Below are 20,666 nucleotides of genomic sequence, written 5' to 3'. Positions count from 1 at the left end.
TGTGAAAGATTTGCTAGAAATGACCTACATGTTATTGGTTAGAGATGAAACACAAACATTCAACCCATTCTTAATTTTCCTTCTTGCACTTCCTTTAATCAATCCAAAACATGCCTTCCTGGAAATCAAATCACTCACGATCATAGAATCATACACGTAATTGAGTAAAATCATAAATTTTGAATTTCATCTTCTTAAACATTATAGATTGGTAGACCAATCAAATCATTAACTGTTTGTTATAAATTGATCAACTTGGTTGTACTGTCATACTTCGATCTTTCATAACTTTCTCAATACTTATGTGTAGTACATACAATTGCACATACAACATCTAGAGACATCTCTGAGTCTCCTATATCAACCTCACACACTAACTCAACACACAAATGAACTTCACACTTGATTTGTATCTTGCAATATATAGAACTAAGGTCCCTGTTAAACAGTTAGTAGACAACCGTCAAATTGACATCAATGACAACACAATAACTAATCAACCAATTATCAAACATATGTTGTGACTACTCTTCAAGAAAATCTGCACTATTTATATTAATATAGTACATACTTCTTTATCCACTCAGATTATTGTGCAAGACAATTAAGAAAATTAAAATTCAAAACTTCTCAGTACCTATTAACCAATATCAGATCTAATACTTCCATTCATTCCATGTTAATTTGTTAAATTATCAATAAGATAATTCACAAAACATCCACACAAGTAACACAATAACACCAATATTTTTATTGTGGAAACCTTGGTTAGAGGGAAAAACCACTATGAGAATCAATACCCATAAATCTTTTTCACTCTTTTTGAAATACAACTTGTTAAGTTAAGAGCTTACTCTAATGTCCGGTTAGGAGCAGACCATGTTAGGATTCATTCAATTAAGGGATTTGCCTCTAGCCCTGCTAGGAGCTTTACCTTGTTATGAGGAACCTTGTAAAAGGATTTTCTAACTCAAACTAATGAGCCCCCCTTTTAAAGGAATTAATTTTAGATTTGTTAGGATCCTTCTCACCCTATTAAAAGTGATTTTGTTAGAGGATTTGGATTTGAGAACCTGTTAGGATTCACCATTGCTAGTACAAATCCAATTCAATTCATCATGTTTCAAACTTCAATGAACTATATTTTGAATTTTCATTTTGTAATTTTGTAATTCAATGTTGTGATTTCTTTAGAATCATGAATGTAGACCAATGGTCAAGTATTTATAATTTTAATATTTATCTTTGACATTTGACATTTATCAATGAACAAGCATCATAGGTTCATATTATGAAATGATTTAGTTTTACAATTATGTATATTTCTCTTATTTTTTTGTATATATAATGCATATAAATAGACACAAACAAACACACACAAACCCATAGGAACCATAATGATTTCTTTTTCATGAATTCACGAACCGCATTCTCATACCCAAACCCAAATTGACAACTTAGTTGTCAAACAAATAATACTGAGATTGTGAAGTTTGGGTCTGCTGCAACCCCTATTCACTACCAACGATAAATGACAATCGTTAGTATGGATCTAATAACAATCCCGTTATGAGTGGCAAGAAACAGTTAGCCCATTTTATGTCTATGAATGCCATAGACATTGACAAGGCTTGACAAGTTATTTAGTTGGTAGTGCAGCATAGTTGTAGATTTCATGGACTTCTAAGGGCACTGGTAATGAAAAAGGTTTTTTTAAAATTTGATGCAGTTCAGAAGGAATGTTAAGCCATGCATTAATAAATCATGTTTTCGTGAATAAATCAACTTTGCAAAGGGGATACAACTTGTTGAGGCATTAAGCATGTAGGTTGTATAAAATGGTTCTGATGATCAGGGAAAAAATAGTTTTTGACTGAATAATTTGAGAAGGATTCTAGAGGATTGTTTGGAATAAAGTGTAATGTTTCATATAATAATTTCATGTAATTTTTTGTATTTTTCTAATCATCAAAATGACTAATGGAAAATGCTACAACTAATGCAATCAAGCCCTAGCCAATAAAATGTAACTTGTGTTTTTATTTAATTCATTGAAACTGAAATGAACATACAATGGTTTTGTAATGTCCCCATCTTTTTAGCAACTAAGTGGAGTTCTTAGACTTCACGTTCTCCAAAGGCTAAGTGGAGCATAAGAGGAAATTAAATTAATTTTCTATAAAGTCATTAAATAAATTAAAAATTAAAAGATGACTTTATAATTAATTAATTTAATTAAATATTGTATTACAAGGGAGAAGCTTCTAGAGTGTGTATTAATTATTGGGAAGGGGGAAGCCTCTAGTAATTTAATTTTCTAGAAGCACAATTATTTATTGTATTGCAAGGGAGGAGTTTTTAGAGAGTGCATTAATTATTGGAAAGGGGAAGCTTCTAGTACTTGCAATTAATTAATATTTGATTTCCTTCTAGAAGGGTGTAGCGAAAGTACAAATAGAGGTGGGAGCCTCATTGTCTATCATCAGATTATTGTATCGAATGATGGTGAATTGCATTTGATAGGAACTTGGATGTACATTTGGTCTTGGCATTAGAGGACGTTCATCCTCTCTTGTAACATCTAGACCTCATTCCCTTGGGGTTTGGCCTTTGGAATACATTACTATGTATTTGATTTTATCATTTTGAGAATTAATATTATTTTAGCAGCGGTTCAATCTTCAATTTGCATAAATTCCTTCTTGCTCATGTTATGTGGGTTTAAACCTATGCAAAGACATTAAAATTGCTTTCAGCAATTGGTTTAGTTCTTGGGCATTTCCAGGGTACCCATTACAGTGGTATTAGAGCCCATTATAGATTTATCAGAGCTCATTACACTATAGTGGTATCAGAGCTATAAGTCCTGCCATCCTATGGAGATCTTAAGCATTTATGTTTGAGCATGCGACAAGGGCTTTATAATTTCTGCAATACCAGAGCAAGACAAAGTAGGAGTTCAAATTTGTAGAATGAACAAGGTAGTTCATCCGTGCAGAGGGATGTACAATCCAGTCATACAGACACAGAGGAGATATTCTTTGAACAAGACAATAGTATGGGTGACTGAAATGATAGGAATACCAGTCCAGATCAGGCTAATGTAATGTTCAGGTTACTGGGTACATTAGAGGAGGGGCAATGGATGCAACAGGAGTAGAATAGGTGAATGGATATGATGCAATAGGAGCAGAATAAGCAAATGGAAATGATGTTGTAGCTTATGGCTAGACAGATGGGCATCAATATTGACGATTTGTATGTTGCTCCTCGCTGGAGGTAGTTGATTCCTCAAGTGGGACCGAGGCATGTGGAGAGCCACCCAGCTATGATGTTGGTGATGCGGGTGTTTCAACGGAGTAAGTAGATGTGGGTTTACGCTCTAGTATTATTGATGCACAAGCTGGCGTTGAGTCATGTGTGTAGAGTCAAGAGTCCACATATGAGACTTTGTCAGGGGATGGCGATGTAGCAATAATTGGATTAGGAGAATGCAAGGAAATTGTCATATCAACAACCACTTCTATGTCAGTTGAACCATCCAATGAGGAGTTTAGTAGTATGCATGTAGTGGTTGATGTGTGTTCTAATGATGGCACACATGTTGATTATGAGTTTTCATCAACTACAAATTCGGTTCAGTTTTCTATTGCAGTAGTTAGTGTTGTTCCTATGTCCATATATTTCGATGCGGCTACACCTATTGTTGATATAGTTAGCATGAGTGCATATGGTTTGCCTGTAGCTACATCTTTTTCAATGCATGTTTGTGATGATCAGGATTCCAATCCAATATATATTATGTGGGTCATTACAGTCTGCCCTCCTTGAAATTGCTTGTCCTCAAGCAATCCAGCAACACAATGAACTCCAACCTCCACCTAGATCCCAAATGAAGTAGTATGTGACATCCTTGTGGACATTAAACCAACTGCAAATCAACATCATCAAGACCAATCACATATCCTGCAACCTAGCACCCAAAACTTGTGCTGAAGATGTAGAAGTCAGAATGTCACTAGAAGGCAACTCCGTAGAAGATCTATAAAATCTCTTCTTCCTTGTATCCACCCACATAATATATATTGGATTGGAATCCTGATCATCACCAACATGCATTGGGAAAGATGTAGCTACAAGTGAACCATATGCACTCATGCCAACTGTATCAACAATAGGTGTAGCCACATCAAAATATATGGACATAGGGACAACACTAACTGCTGCAAAAGAAAATTGGACCAACTCTGTAGTTGATGAAAACTCGTAATCAATCAACATGTGCACCATCATTAGAACACACATCAACAACTGCATGCATACTGCTAAACTCCTCATTGGATGGTTCAACTGACACATAAGTGGTTGCCGATATGACAGTATCCTTGCATTCTCCTAATCCCACTATTGTTGCATCGCCATCCCCTAACAAAGCCTCATATGTGGACTCCAGACTCTGCACACATGACTTAACGCCAGATTGCGAATCAATAATACTAGAGTGTAAACTCACATTGATGGACTCCATTGAAATGCTCACATCACCAACATCATAGCTGGGTGGCTCTATATGTGTCTCGATCCCACCCAAGGAATCAACTACCTCCTGTATTGGAGCAACATACAAATCTTCAATATTGATGCCCATCTGTCTAACCATAAGTTGCAACATCATATCCATTCGCCTATTCTGCTCGTGTTGCATCATATCTATTTGCCTATTGTACTCTTATTGCATCATATCCATTCACCTATTCTGCTCGTGTTGCATACCCTGTCCCTCCTCTAATGTACCCAGTAACCTGAGCATTACATTTTCTTAATACATTTTGTCAAACACTTTTCTCTCTATCTGGCTATTCCAAATTCCCTATAAGACCTCCATAGGATGACAGGACTTAAAGCTCTGATACCACTGTAATGGGCACCCTGGAAATGCCCAAGAACTAAACCAATTTTTGAAAGCGATTTTAATGTCTTTGCATAGGTTTCAATCCACATAACATAAACAAGAAGGAATTTATGCAAATTGAAGATTGAACTGCTGCTGAAATTCTCAAAATGATAAAATCAATTACATAGTAATGTATTCCAAAGGCCAAACCCCAAGGGAATGACATCTAGAATGTTACAAGAGAGGATGAACGTCCTCTAATGCCAAGACCAAATCTCTAACTCACACCTCCAAGCTTTTATCAAATGCAATTCACAATCATCCGATGGTAAACAATGAAGCTCCCACCTCTATTTATACTTTCCCTACACCCTTCTAGAAGGAAATCAAATATTAATTATTTGCAAGCACTAGAAGCTTCCCCCTTCCAATAATTAATGCACTCTCTAGAAACTCCTCCCTTGCAATACAATAATTAATTGTGCTTCTAGAAAATTAAATTACTAGAGGCTTCCCCCTTTTCAATAATTAATACACACTCTAGAAACTTCTCCCTTGTAATACAATAATTAATTAAATTAATTAAATATAAAATCATCTTTTAATTTCTAATTTATTTAATGACTTTATAAGAAATTAATTTAATTTCCTCTTATGCTCCACTTAGCCTTTGGAGAACATGAATGCTATAAGATGGGTTCATTACAGGTTTTGTATATTTTAATTAAATAAAATAAAATTGAGAAAGTTAAATAAGTAAACCCTATAATCAGCGATACCTTCAAATCTACTAAATAATAAAATATCAACCAGCAAATTAAACACCAAATGAACTCAGTACAACAGTTTATGGGATATTTGTTTCACATTTGTTTTACTTCAAATCATTTGGGCTTGGAATAGCCTACTTCATGTTTATATAATTAGTTTATTGTGGACTGTTATATCTAATTTTGCCATATATGAATATTAATGATCTATACTGATGGTGTTGATGATATTTTTTTTAAATTATGATTGACTATGTAATGTAGTTTTTTCCAGAATTGAATGTTTATGATTTATAACAATGAAATGAATCAACTTATTAGTAGTTTGCAAATGGCAAATTGGTAAATAATGTATTGCACTCTGCTATTTTTTTTTATAGTGCAGATGCATCTAGTGGGGTTGGTGCTGGTGGTGAAAGGAATGCACAGACATCAAATGGATGGAAAGGGGTTTTCAGTATTACATCCTACAGGCCTTACTTCAGCGTGGACACTTATGATGTGGTTGAGAGAATTTTTCACTCGCTTTATCCACACTGTGGAGACTTTGTTGACAAGATTGCCCACAACCCTGATATGTATATCCTAAAACTTCTAACTATTTTGCTAATTTTTTATTCTTAAATGCAGACGCTCCCTCCCTCCCCTCCCTGCACCCCTCCTACTTTGGTGGAGCAGTGTTTTTTTTTCCTAATTGAAAGTTAGTTATGGCTATTTTCTCTTATTTGCATTATGACTGGTGGCATTGTTCATCCAAGCATAATAATTTACCTCAAGTTATTTTTATAGAAAGTTGTGAACAAAGATCTAGATCAGTGTGCACCCACTTTGCTGCATTGTGCAAGTCAAGGCAGTTGGAATTGAATCTTTGCTTCTCTTTTAAGAGGTATATTTTGCTATATGACAAACTGATATCTCCATTTTTTTTTTATTGAAAATGAATTTTTTAATATGGTTGTGGGAATTTGCATCTAAAAAGATAAAGGGACAGCCATTTGATTAAATTTCAAACATCGTAACTAATTACATAGAGATTACCTGTGTTGTCATTCCATAAATACAACTGAAAACAAGGTGCAAACTTTGCAACACATGCTTCATTTTCCTTTATTTTTCAAATGTATTTTGTGTGCCTGCTCTTCTGAATATCAATCTGCAACAAGATGTTATTGCTTCACCACTCACGAAGGTGCTAGATGTTGATTTTATTGTAGCTGCGTGTGGAATCCGCAAACCAACACCGATGTCACAAAGGTTGTGATTATATTTGTATTATTGTGAGATAATATAATAATATTATATAATTGTTATATTATACAATAATAGAAAAATGATAATATTCATTAATAATATGTTAATTGGTGCCACTTGGAAGAGTGTTGTCCCTTGGTGAAAAGTCACCCCTCTCTCTCTCTCTCTCTCTCTTTCGTGCGCACGCACACACACACACAAAATGAGGTGTGTGGTTACATTCAATAAAAGGTAATAACAATTGAATAAATATGCAGATCAATATATCATAGTGCTTGGAGGAGACAAATATATCATCTATGGTTGGGAGGGCAATAAGGTTATTGCTTGTGGATAATTGAGCAACCTTGAAAAAACAACATGGTATCAAAGCAGATTCAAACTTCTGGGAATCTGAATGGTTTTGGTTTCTGCTGATTTCAGTGAGCCAAGACTTATCACAGGATTTATACAGATTTTTTTTGGTAAACCAATCACAGGTGCAAGTTAACGGAAGAGAAGTGAGAAGACACTTGAATCAAAAAGTGATGGAAGGGAGTAACAAGTCAGATTATTATAAAATATTAAATCACTTATTGGGAGACAATTAGTCATTGATACATTATATCAAGACAACAGCATGCTAGTGTACAAGATAACAAGGATATCATCCAATGTAATTTGATAATACTAAATGAAGGAGACATACATTGTATATGTTTCTTGTTGAAGCTTGGGTATCCATTACGGTCCAATGGAATTTTGCTGGACCAAAGAAACAGTGTAAGGAGATTCGATCGTCGAATATTTGGAGGCACCTGCTCACACCCACATGCATCTTCAATTGATCTGGTTTCTGGATGATGAATTCGATTCAATGACAAAAAACATGGAAGAGATGGAGATCATTGGAAATGTCATTGGCTGAAATGCGATCCATCGGTGGTTAGCCAAAAAACATTGGATGCTGAGACCTTCCTTAATGTTGTATGGGATATTGTTGATAATTAATACAAGAAATATGATTACCAATATTCTACAAGATATAAGTATGAACTTGATATTCTACCAAGTTCTTTAATGCCAATAAAATGTTATTGTCGTTCACATCTTTAGTGCTAACAAGGGATAAGGAGGTTGGTATACCAAAGATAACAACAATTCGCAGTCATACAAGAAATTGGCGCAACAATTTCTTGTATAAATTTATACTGGTGCATACCAAAGCTCATAGTCAAGGTTATTCTATGTGTAAGGCACCACATGTTCATCTTGGGCACAAGTTATTGTAGCAGTGATCAATTATAGCAACATTGATCATCACAGAAGCATCATGATGGCATAAACATTTAGTGTTGGGGTTATTCAAATTGCTGATGTATGCGAAGATCCAGACCTTATTTGAATGTTCATTATGGTTTATCACAGTCTTTACACACAAGAGATAAGGTATGACTGCAAATGAAGATGCCAAATGGCCAATGCTTGGTTGCTGATGCTAATCACGGTCTCCAAATGTTACTATAAGTTTGAAATAATGATGCTAATACTCATGGATGCTAATGAAATAACAGTGATTCAATCTAATACCAGCTGACATTGATATCGTGGAGCTGAATTGCCTATAATGTTGGTTGAATTGGATGTATTCATGTTCAGAATTACCAAATAAGGATGAGAATCGGTTTGCAGAGCATATTGTAGTTTATGCTCTGTGATTACTACAATTAGATGTGCCGAAGATGTTATGTTGTCTCGATTGACAGTTTGCAGTTGTATTTTTGAGTGCCAATGAGGATCAGATCCTCAATGGAATGATCATAGAGTTTGCCAGGTATGTAGTGGCTTGAAAGGAATATTGTCATGTTACTTTGCATGCTGAAGAATGGTTCGAATTGGTGCTTGAACGAAGTAATGAATTGCAGATTGAAACAGACAGACAATATGGAAGTGCGATACACAAAGGAACAATGATAAGACATTTGTTGCTGAGGAACAAATGTTTCACTGTAATGATGTCAATGGATGTTCAGTTTTAAGTGCAAACACAATGCAGTCAGAATTCTCAATTGAGTCTCCAGGAGCAAGGTATCTCCATGATTGGGACTATATGAGTGGGGTATTCTTTTGTGACAGAGGGAGCACCTATAGGATCTGCGTTGGTTAACTTTTGAGGATCTTGATCATATTGGTTTAGAGAGATTCGACCATGTCAAGATGTTTTCTCAAATGATCAGGAAACTGTACCAAACAGAAGACTATGATTTATGGATGGATTTCTATGTGTAGGCGGTTAGAAAGTAAAGTCTGCCAAGATAACTTGGGGGGGGGGGGGGGGGGGTGTGGGGTGAATCAATTATCAGATTAAAACAACTCTTATTAACCTTAATCTGAACCATGTAATCAGCAAGTGCAACAACCATTATAAGATAAACATACACAATAACACTAGATTTTTTAACTAGGGAAACCCTTGATCAGAGGGAAAACTTCGGTGGGGATGGTACCCACAAAATGATGTACTAATATATAAGTTCTTTGTAAGAGGATGGACCTTGTTAGGAGTCAATGAATAACATTTAGTACATATTAGTCCCTATTAGGAGACTTTGAATCCCTGTTAGGAGATTCCAATTGTGTTAGGAGTTGTGCCAACCCTGTTAGGAGTTGTGGAAGACAGAAGGACCCACTGTGCAAATAGCTTCAAGGGCAAGACCATTGTACTTACTTTCCAACTGGCCTTAGTACTATCCTTGTTAGAATAATACCAATAAACAACTGTCCACAAAAACTTCTTTGCCAAATATAGTCTCTCGTCAACTCATTGTGCCTTACCTGCACCAAACACTTCTCTTACCAAAAGATATTCAATATCAAGTTCACTGGATATCACATACAAGTTCGCATACTCGCATTATACATATCTCGCTTAAAATCACAATCCCACTATGTCACACTCTATCACAAGGAAAACAAATTTCCTTTTTACCAAGTCCTAAAACTAATTATTGAGTCGACCTTGAGGCTTTCCCAGCTTACAATTATAATATAGGACCACCTAAAGATATTACCATGCACGTTACATTACAATATTACAACTTTTCACAATTACAACCAAATTGTCGGCTCGTAGTTTTCATAACTCTTCACTCGATGCTCATTGGGATGTGCACATTTGACTACTGCATCTTCATCACGTCTTCAATCTTTGTACAACCGCGAACCAGATTCTCTCTGTTAGGAGATATAATCCAAACAATAGTAACCACTGTACAAGAACTCTTTCTGAACACTGTCTTCAATAAATTTTGAATAACTATCAATTGTTTTCACATTTCTGTATGCGTACTTAACCACATCATCGGGACACTTTGTAGAACACGTCCTCAATTGCGCATAGCCTTATCTTCAATCCTCAAACCATGCGATCTCAATCTCTGTCTGTTGCTCTGTCAATCACTACATAATAACATGTATGTTGACATCAATACAAACACTACCATGAATGCAACATATGATCACTGTATTATCTCTTGAGCATTGCTAGGGTACTCCTCCATAGGAATATCAATAGCATTCATGCAAAATAGGCTGGAAGGCTTTAATGCGGATATCTTGGTTGTGATATTCATGGATACTTGCTTGGATTCAGGAGCATTCAAGAGAAGAGCTTGATGCATCTTGTGTGAAAGTTTTCTTGTTGAAGAATAAAGAAACGACTTATTGCCATGAGGTTGAGTTGGTGGCATAAATCTAGATTAGTTTCTTCAAGGAAGAATAATTAACATTCAGAAGGAGCCTAACAATCCATCAAAGGCATCCTTTGACAAGGAAGTTAGAAGGTTGATATCAGATTCAAAGGGAGTCTGACATTTCATCATAGATAACCTTGGACAAGGAGGAAAAAAGGTTGATATTAGAGGGAGCTCAATATTTCATCAAAAGCAACCTTGGATAAGGAGTTAAAAAAAGTTGATGTTTGCTTAATGAACTCTTGTAATGTTCCCTTTTGGAACATTAGAAATATTGGTCTTATTTTATGCAATATTAAATTGACTCCGAGACATAGGCTCAAAATATTATTAAGGTTGATTTAATGTTATATAAAGAACAAAGGGGCAAGGAGGAACAAGACGAAATACCTCAGGGAAGTTAAAAAGCCACAAGGGAATAAGAAGAAAACTAGAGAGGAGCCAAATAGTCTCAGGATTGTGTATTAAAAGAGGAAAGAAGTTCATTGTTGGTATGCCTGGTTTTATTATTCAGTTCAGTTTCTTCTCTTGTGAGAATCTCAGAAAGCTTCAGCTTTCAGCTAGTTGGAGGACATAGCCCCTTATGCTAGCAGACAGTGGACGCAAACCCATTGTCCCGGGGAACATCATTTCAGGTGTTTCAGTAGCGCTTAAAGGTTCTTATCTTAGCATTTCAATCTGACCGTTAAATCTGTATTTAGGATTGGGGTTTTGTACTGGTTATTGTATTGCTGTTGTATAATGCAATAACGTGTTTGGGAGTGTTGGAGGACTACTGGTTTTATCCTACTAATTTGTAATACATTTTCATATGCTTGAATCTTTAATATCATTTTGAGGCAGATGGATTTATTTGGGAAAATACTAGTTTCTTATTGTTGTTCGTATTATATCTGCCTATGCTTGGAATTTTGAATATTATTTTGAAAGGAATTGGATATTAATGGGTGAAGAATTTTCTGGTTTAAACATCATATTGTATTCCATTTTCCTATTCCTGAGTTGAATATTATTATTAAGAAGAAGCTTGTTAAACATCTATCGGCTATTGTACTGTATTCATTTGTGTGGAACACATCTGCAAGGTTTTAGTTCTGTTTATTCTGTTTTAAAGATAAATCAACAAATATCCGAGATCAAGATATTATAGTGGTATCAGAGCAAGTGCATCTTGCCAGCCTGTACAGTCATTAATTTACAGATTGGGGATAGAGTTTGTCTTTTACATTCTCTCTTACATTACTATGAGCTGGTTTAGTGGTGATTTTGCAGACTGTTGGTGAAATGGAGTATTGAATGGCTGTAACTTGTTATGGTATTTCCAAAAGATGCAGTTGTAGGCTTATAGGAATGTCTACCGCTATCTGGGAATCCTCAGTTTACTGAATGTAAAATTAACAGGAGTTAAGTTACACATAGGGGCATGAAGACTTCATTGCTTAAATCTTAGCTTTCAACTTGGGTATGACATACTATTGGTTCCTTTGTGAGTCGTGGTAAACCTGTAACATACCAGTTATGTCAGATGTAGTTGTATTTGAATGTTGGTCATCAAATATTGGTAGCGGCAAACTTTTCTCCTATCATGTGTTAGAGCAAAAGTTACAGAATCGCATAATATTGGGTTTGAGGCAAGTAGTAGAGTCTATACATCATGTTGAATTGTGGGGAGGAAAATAGTCAATGTTGTTCATCAAGCCTTCTTGGGTATCCAAGGTGAATAACGGATGAAAGCACTCAACATTGTGAGTGAAGTTCCTCATATTAGGAGTCTTTAGACAGTGGACGACCACCTCCATCTACATCAACATACTAGACTTCTACGACAAACCAAAAGATACATCTGCATGTGTATTTCCAGCGTATGTTTCCAATAATAATGAATTAGTTGAGAGGTTGGGCCGAGAAAGATTGTATTATCATTAATATTTCTTGTGGAATCATTTGAGTTGTTCCAGGTGTACAGGTCTGGTTGGAAATAACAATAGCTACAAGAGCAATGGAAGTCACAGCTACAAGTCGTCGAGAGTTGTGACTGATTACTGCTGGCAGATAGGAACACTGCCCAAGATGAAGTCACGTAAATAATTCCCCCCTCTCATGGCAGCATCAGGACAGGAGATCTTCAGCAATAGTTTTTCAGCAACGTGGAGTGGAGACAGGCAACCAACAAAGCATATTCATTAGCAAGAACCCAGCAAAATTGAGCCTAGCCTTCTGAATCGATAGGGTAGTGCATTAGATTACCTTCCAATCGTAAAGGAAAATATAACGATTTCTGCCTTTCCATGAAAAGTTTATCTTTGGGAAGTGCATTCTTCATCACTATTAGAGATATTTACAGTCGTCTGTAATTACGACAAAGCCCACAACAGTAACAAATCCCTGGAAATCATTGTTGTTCTTGGAACGGAAGAAGATATGCATTCACGGTGACGAGTGGTTCCTTGGGAAAGATGTTATGTATAGGCTCATTTAACAATGGACGGGTGTTGGGCCTAAATCTTTTGAAATCATCAGATACTTTTAGAAGTCGTTCGACAATTACAAAGGGAATAAACAGGCAGGCAATACCCAAAACAAACTTTTTCTCTTCAATTGTCGGCATTCTCCAAATTAGAGACCGGGTCTGTATGTTCATTCCTTCATAGTTACGCAGTTGTTCTCTTGTTTGAAAATATCGAGAAGAACAAAAGGCACGCATAAGAGGGAAAGTGTATGATCATTTTTTTGTATCACGTCTTTTGCAGGTTGGAAGAACTTGAGCTGTTACATCTCAAACATCGCCGGATTTTAGAGAGCCGTCTATTGCGAAAAGTCAGTCTGAGGCCACCTGTCATGAAGCATTGCTTGGCTATTGTACTAGGTAACAAAGATTATGGGTGTCCTATCTGTTTCGTTCAAATTTTTGAATTGAGTGTTGGTGACGGCAATCGGGTGGGACGTCATTACTATTTAGAATCCGTCTGCAAGAAGTAAGTTCCTCAACAAGTAGTGACGGTTTATGAAATGTTGATAATTGCGAGAGTGAGTATGATTGCACTTCAAAGAAGGTTTAACCATTAATCAATATTTCCGTAAGGGGCCCAACAACAGGGTGAGCATCACGAATTAGATTGGACAACGGCAAGGTATTTAGGCTATCAAGGGTCTTCCCTTCTCACCGCAAATAGGAAGCCGATTGTGATATAACTTATGCTAGAGCAAATGGAGTTCATATGATGTGTTGATGCTATGTAATGCCCTGCTCGGAGATCCTTGGAAACAAGGATTCAAATCAAGCCAAGATATATATATATATATATTTTTTACAAGTATGAATGCACAAGACAACATCATACAGGGATCACAAAGATCGCAACGGAAGACTACAACACAATCCCGACAACCAACGAATCTCCGAACGCCACTACCCAACTGACACACCCAAACAAAAGCCAACAACCACCACAACGAGATGAGGGCACAAGAAATGACCACTCAACAACAAAACACCAAGCTGGGGTACAATGCAGAATCCTGAAATTTGGCTAAGCCTGAAATCCTGAAGCCCTGAAAATTGGCTAAGTCTGGATTTCTGAAGCCTTGAAATTTTCTAGAATCCATAACTTATCTCTAAGAGGTCTGAAACCTATCTCAAATGATTTGTCGCATATATTAAAATATATTTTAAGTATAAGTTGACGTAAATATACGTCAACTTATACTTAAACGATATATTTTAAACCCCAAGAGACTAAAACAGAAACACGAAAACTCAATTTCAAGAGAAACCGACAGAATTCAAAATGCAACAACATAGGGTCGAAGAACGCCCAAAAGGGTATCCAAAACCACTCTCAAAAAGATCGGATCACGAAGAAAAGTGCCCGCTGATGGCACGCGCAGGTTTTTCACAAAAATCGTGCGACACTTTTTACTAAGGGAGGGCGACACTTCTCCCTTACTGAGTGCGACACTTCTCAAGAAGGTGTGCGATATTGGAAAAGTATCGCGCGACATTTCTCATAAAGCCGTGCGACACTCTTCCAGTGTCGTATGACACTTCTCTAGTAATACATGCGACACTTTACAGTCTCGTGCGACATTCTTTCTATGGGCGTGCGATACTTCATTAGTGTCGCACAATGCTGAACAAATGTCGCCCATAGAAAGTAAAAACACTTCCAGAACTCAAAAACGGGGAAAAACCAACAAAAGAACCTCCACACCGGGGAGTACCGGATCCACACGAATTGAGGAATGAACACTCGAGTGCAAGAACAACCCAGAATAAAGAACATCAAACCATCTAAACTACAGCAGCAAAGAACACACTGAAAATAAACATCGCAAAGAACAAAAGCAACATCGCAATGTACATAAATACATCTCAGGAACAAAACAACCAAACTAAGTACGCGGTTCCTCCCAACCGTCAATAGCATCATAAGACCATCGTGGGTCCTAGCCATCCCCCGCGCGTAACATCCCAAGCCACCGACCAAATCGTCAGTACTGTCGTAATAGGGACGTCACTACTAAAACAGGCACAATAATAGCATAAGAAAATCTAACATGCTAGTGATAACGCATAAGATAATCCTACAGTAGATAACATCACCTATCACATGCTAAACAGCAGTAAGCAACAGATATACTACTAAAGCAAATCACATCATCTAATCATATGCTAAACATCATAATAAAGGAATGCGTCAAGTAAAATAACATCATCTAAACATGATATACAAGCATAAATCACAAGAAAGCATAAATCACAAGAAAGCATACTTCAGAACCCGAAGTACCAAGTGAAGACATCCAGCAACGGTCGCACGAGGACAAAAGATCGTCTCTTTACACCGATCCCTAGCAGTGGTAAAGGTAGCTATGCCTCCCAACCACGTGGCACCCGTAGGTCCACACCCGCCGTGTTGATGGAGATAATGATCCAACCACAAACACACATAAAGCACAACATCCAAAGCTAACACTCACGCCAGACAGTATGATGGCTGAACCAAGAACCTAAGACAATGCAAGGAGTACAGGTCCTGGTCAAACACTCAATAGGCTACTATGTAGGGGCTGACATCCTGGAGAGTCGCTTGGCATCAAAAAGCCCAAGCTCGGATCGTGTGTCCTCAAACTTAAATGGGTGCTCACACATTGTGTCCTCGAACTTAATCGGGTGCTCACACATTTTACTTATCTTAAGTTTTATTAACAATCACACATTTTATTTAGTTATCACTTATATAAAGCTTCCTCTGCCAACCCATGACGCCATGATCGTCAGGCTGCGAAATAGAAGCCCCCTCCAGATGCTACCCTACCCTACCCATGCTCATCCTACAACAAGTGCTCGTGGGCATGCATACTCCCATCCCAACCCCAATGATCATAACTTTTGGCAAATCCACGGAGATCGGGCCTCGCAAGTCACCCAACAAATGTACGCGCACGTACTCGTGTGTGGTGCACCACCATCACGAAGATCATAACACAAGGACAGGAATGAGAACACAATGTAAAGAAAACACCCAACTGAAAGCAACACGGGAAGGACGGATTCTACACGAATCCCAAAACCAATAAAATCATACATCATGAAATCACTCAACCGGCCTCAATCCGAGAGTATGGATTCTACACGAATCCTAATGATGCAACAAGACCAAAAGTCATGAACTTACTCAACCGACCTCAATCCGAGAGTATGAATTCTACACGAATCCTAGCGTTCACGAAACAAAAGCAAAGGTCCAACAAAAACCATAACAGGTATAAAATCACTCAACCGAACACGTCGGGAGTACGGATGCAACACGCATCCCAATGCAACAAAAAGGTGCAAAAGTGGTCTGACTGATATCCAAATGGATCATCAAGGTCAACGACCCACATTGTGCCAAGAAAAATCGAGAAAACGGGGCGGCACGCAAAACGAGGTAAAAACCCCAAAAATTTGGAAAACTTCAAAATTAAAACCCATTTGGCCTTTGGGTTCAAAAACCCCAAAAATCCAAAAATAAATGGAATCGGACACCATATGCAAAAACGGCCAGCATAACGGTGTAAAATCCCAAACCCTCATCCCAAAAAATAGGGAAATGTTCATACCCGCCCAACCGGGTAGAACTAGCACACAGAAACGGAGGGGAACACTAGTTCTCAGCCTCCAAACAAATGGCTACCAAAAACAGGAGTTGAAATGGAGTAGAAACAATAAAACGGGAAAGCCCTACCTCACAGCCAAAAGGGCAAAACAGGAATCTGAATCATAAAATAAATATCCCGCAGAAGTAGCTGAAAATTGCGGCAATCCAAGGTTTCCCCGAGCTGATCCAACGAGCCCAACCTCATGATGATCCCACGCCCGTAGCTCCCACAACGAACAAAGCAGTAAATCCTCATGAAGAGGATTTTGGGTTTTACTCTCCAACTTTCCAATTTGAAAGTGAGAAGTGAGGAATTAAATTCCTCTTTGGATACTTATTCACTTTTCGGGTGAATAATTGATTAGGGCATTTAACCAGCCAATCTAGTTAAACCCCAAATCGACCCAAACGAAAACAGGCTATTCCTATAAATAGGAATTCATTTATGGCAAAGCTGCCAAAAATTAAAATAAAACAATTAAAAAGCCCGAAAACCCAAAAACACATAAATCTCCTTAATAACTTTCGCGACAATGCGAACCTCTAAATGCACAGACACGCTTACTGGTCTAATCACATAATGCAAATGAGTTCGGATTTAGTAATCACCGAAAGGTTTAAATTAAACATTTAATAAAGGATACGTCGACCATACAAGGACGACATTGGTAAAATATGAAAGGCTGAATCACTAACTCCATGTGCCACTGCCAGGGATATAATCCTGCACACTAAACAACGCGATCAAGTGCAATTGCATATAATAACATAGCCGAAGCAATAAATGCATTAAATCACCTAATTTAACCATTTATTTAATTATATTAAAATAATCTATTTACATCACTCACATTCGCATAAAGCATAACAACGCAGGAATGAAGTAAATAACCATAGCATTAAATCCATCACATAACAAAATCAGAGGTATGTCCAAATACCAGATAACCAGATATCATCATAAAACACACTGTCATCATATAACCAGATGTCTAATGTCTATGATACTAAAATCAAAGAGTAACATTTGACCCTCGGGTCCTCTCAAATATAAAACATAGCATGAGTAACAAATATCTCTCTAATCAGAAATATAACAAGGTAAATGTTCGCAGCACATAACCAAATAATCTCACATGAACAATGCATTTAATTACTTACGCATTTAATAATGATTGTTTACTCTGCATTAAAAAGGCATTTAAAACACATAAGTAAACACAGTCGAAAACATGACTAACCACTGCTACAGGAACCTAGTCCCGTGTAGCATGGTAAAAGAACATAGTGCAATCTTTGCACACATCTCAAGGTAATCATGGAACAACCTCATGATACAACATCGATCCTGGTAACCACTGGCACAAACCTCAGTGAACCAAAAATCACATCATAATCTCAAAGATCAGTCAAAAGCATAAACAAAGCAACTGATACAGAAACATAAATCCAAACACCTCAATGGTGTAGACCATTCAGGGTCACAATCATGATCCATCACAACAAAAGATCATCAAGGTCGCATCCATCAGGACGACTTACAAAAGTCAAATGGGAGAGGCACTACATGCTAACCTACTGTAGGTAATAGGCCCTAAATTGCAGGTGTGTTAAGACAGTAGCAAGGTGTAGGAAGTTGTGGGAGGCTGCAGAGAATTTTGGGAGCTCCAAGTCATTACACGGGTGTCGACAAACTACACCAGTAGACCTATCCTCCATGGAAGACATAGGAATTCTCTACTGCGTGCACCTCTTGCCGTCATTACTTAGAAGACCCACTGCTGCTCTTTAGTATCAATTATCTATTCGCATATTCAAAAATCTGCATATTACCATTGCCATATTTTGGAAAAGATATAAAAACTGTGGAATGGCACTATTCATGAAAATATTGCACGTTAGATTCAACAATAAGAAATCAGGGATTTAATGATAAAGCAACTCCATCCAAGACAACACATGGTGGAATAAAGTATTTGGGACATATCAAACAGATAGAGATAAAGCTTCAATCCCAAAATTTCATTACATTCTAACAAATAGGTTCTCAACATAGAGTGGTATTGTCCAAAAGGATTTGGTGACAAATTGGTGTATCATCAACACATTTAGTGTACGTACCCGGTGGATAGAAGTTACTGATTGCAGATTGGTAAAGACTTGAAAAGCCAACAAAAGGTTAGATAACTATTGAAGAGCTGATTATTGCTCGAGGAGACAGTTTTTGAAAGCTACAACTTATAGAAGTTGAGCTTGAAGATATTATTGCTTAGTCACAAATTCCCACATTCATGTTTTCATTACCCAACTAAAGAAGTTCTTGATACAGGTGGAAAAAGTAATCTAAGTGAAGGCGTTACAGAGGATAACAAGTAATATTGCAGGCTTGGTAAACTGACTCGGAAGAGAAAGAAAGTATTGAGTAATTATTATTTCAGAAAATACAGGATTTGGATAATATCAAGAAAGCTTCTATGAGGCCACAAAAGCAGTTGTTCGGAATTTAGATTCCGTTATAAAAATTGAAATACTCAATATTTACAAGGATTATCAAAGACTCCCTAACTGAATTCAGAATGACCTATAATTTAGGGATTAAATGGATTTTTATCTCGAGCAGCTAAATATGACTGATATGGCAAAATGAAAGTATCTGGAGTTGGCCTATGATCTTTTTGCAGGCGAACAACACATAGGGGTGTATGAAGAAATTTTGATAGACCAGAATTATCTTTTGGATGATCTTGAAATAGAAGAGCAGACAACTGCCAGAGATGGGCAGCCTTCTTGCGATCACACAGTAGATGTTACGCGAGGTACAGGTTTCTTCATTGGTGACTTGGAGGTGAGCTTTGTCAAGCAGAATAATGAAACAGATTGCACACAAGGTAGTAGCAGTTTGGGACCTTGGTATCATAAACCATATACTCATGATACTTAGAACATGAATTTAGAGGAACAACCTAAGATGTCACTGCAAAACAATGAACAGTTTCAACAGGAAGATAATGAAATGCATGTCATACAGAATCAACTAAAGGTTAGTGAAGACATGGTTGTGGCATCCTCGGTGTAGTTTGATAGTACCCACGAGTTGGTTGAGCAGCTCCACAGGAAGGTCCCAAGGGAAGGGGAAAGTGACTAGCATGTGGCCGAGTTACGAAAAGTCAAAACAACTCTCAAGACTATGAAATCATATTACCTATATCTGTTGTCCGACAGGGATTATATTCTTAAGGTGGCTGAGATTTATGCAACATAGTCAAATAAGGAAAGGGATGAGATTGAGGATCTCAGCAGGACTCTTAAGAATGTTCGAGAGGCACTGAGTGAAACTCAGTTATCTTTACTGGGAGCAAAAAAAAAATCAAGCTCATGGAACACTCTCGAAAACCTGAGAATAGGATGAGGCAGTAGTTCTTCCAGGAAGTCATTGACGAACTTGAGAGCATTTAGCAGATGTATGACTTGGATAGCTGCCCCAAACGGTTAAGTAGCAAAACTTCATAACACTTTCAGCTTGTTGACAATCCTTTTTTTGAAGTTGTTGCTGATTGGAAGTCCAACAATCCTCTTTTTGTGTTAAATGAAGGATCATCACTTGTTTGCAATGAAGAGGAAGAGTTTGATTTCAGACTTTGGGATCTTGGCTTAGATTTTAGCAGTGAATCCTGATCTCAGCAGGGGAATGATGAATCGACTTTTGTTGTTTATCATTTGATCAGTCCCAACATAATTTTCTGATTTCATTCCATTCAAGAGTTGGGGGAATTTTCTTCATCAGCCTCTGAACAGTTCTTGGTGGAGTATTTTTTGAGGTTTGTGGGTAGATTTTCAGCATCTTTCACACTCATAGCACCTATGCATTTGAGAATTC

The 20,666-nt window shown here is 37.2% G+C and overlaps 1 protein-coding gene across 1 annotated transcript in view; it reads left to right on the top strand.

Annotated features, from left to right (window-relative positions):
• Positions 1-20,666, top strand: part of LOC149560535 (uncharacterized) — a gene marked incomplete at its 5' end in the record, with an annotated part of 61,567 nt that overhangs the window by 36,285 nt on the left and 4,616 nt on the right. Inside the window, one exon of the mRNA XM_089824721.1 lies at positions 6,050-6,242. Coding sequence (XP_089680847.1) covers positions 6,050-6,242 — 193 coding nt within the window. The remainder of the gene's footprint in view (positions 1-6,049; positions 6,243-20,666) is intronic.

The sequence above is a fragment of the Cupressus sempervirens genome, chromosome 4 (genome assembly GCF_028749045.1).
Source record: "Cupressus sempervirens isolate cs-2001-9-10 chromosome 4, ASM2874904v1, whole genome shotgun sequence".
In the NCBI taxonomy this organism is placed as follows: Eukaryota; Viridiplantae; Streptophyta; class Pinopsida; order Cupressales; family Cupressaceae; genus Cupressus; species Cupressus sempervirens.
Note: the sequence above shows the minus strand (reverse complement) of the source record. Positions and strands in the feature narration are given on the sequence as shown.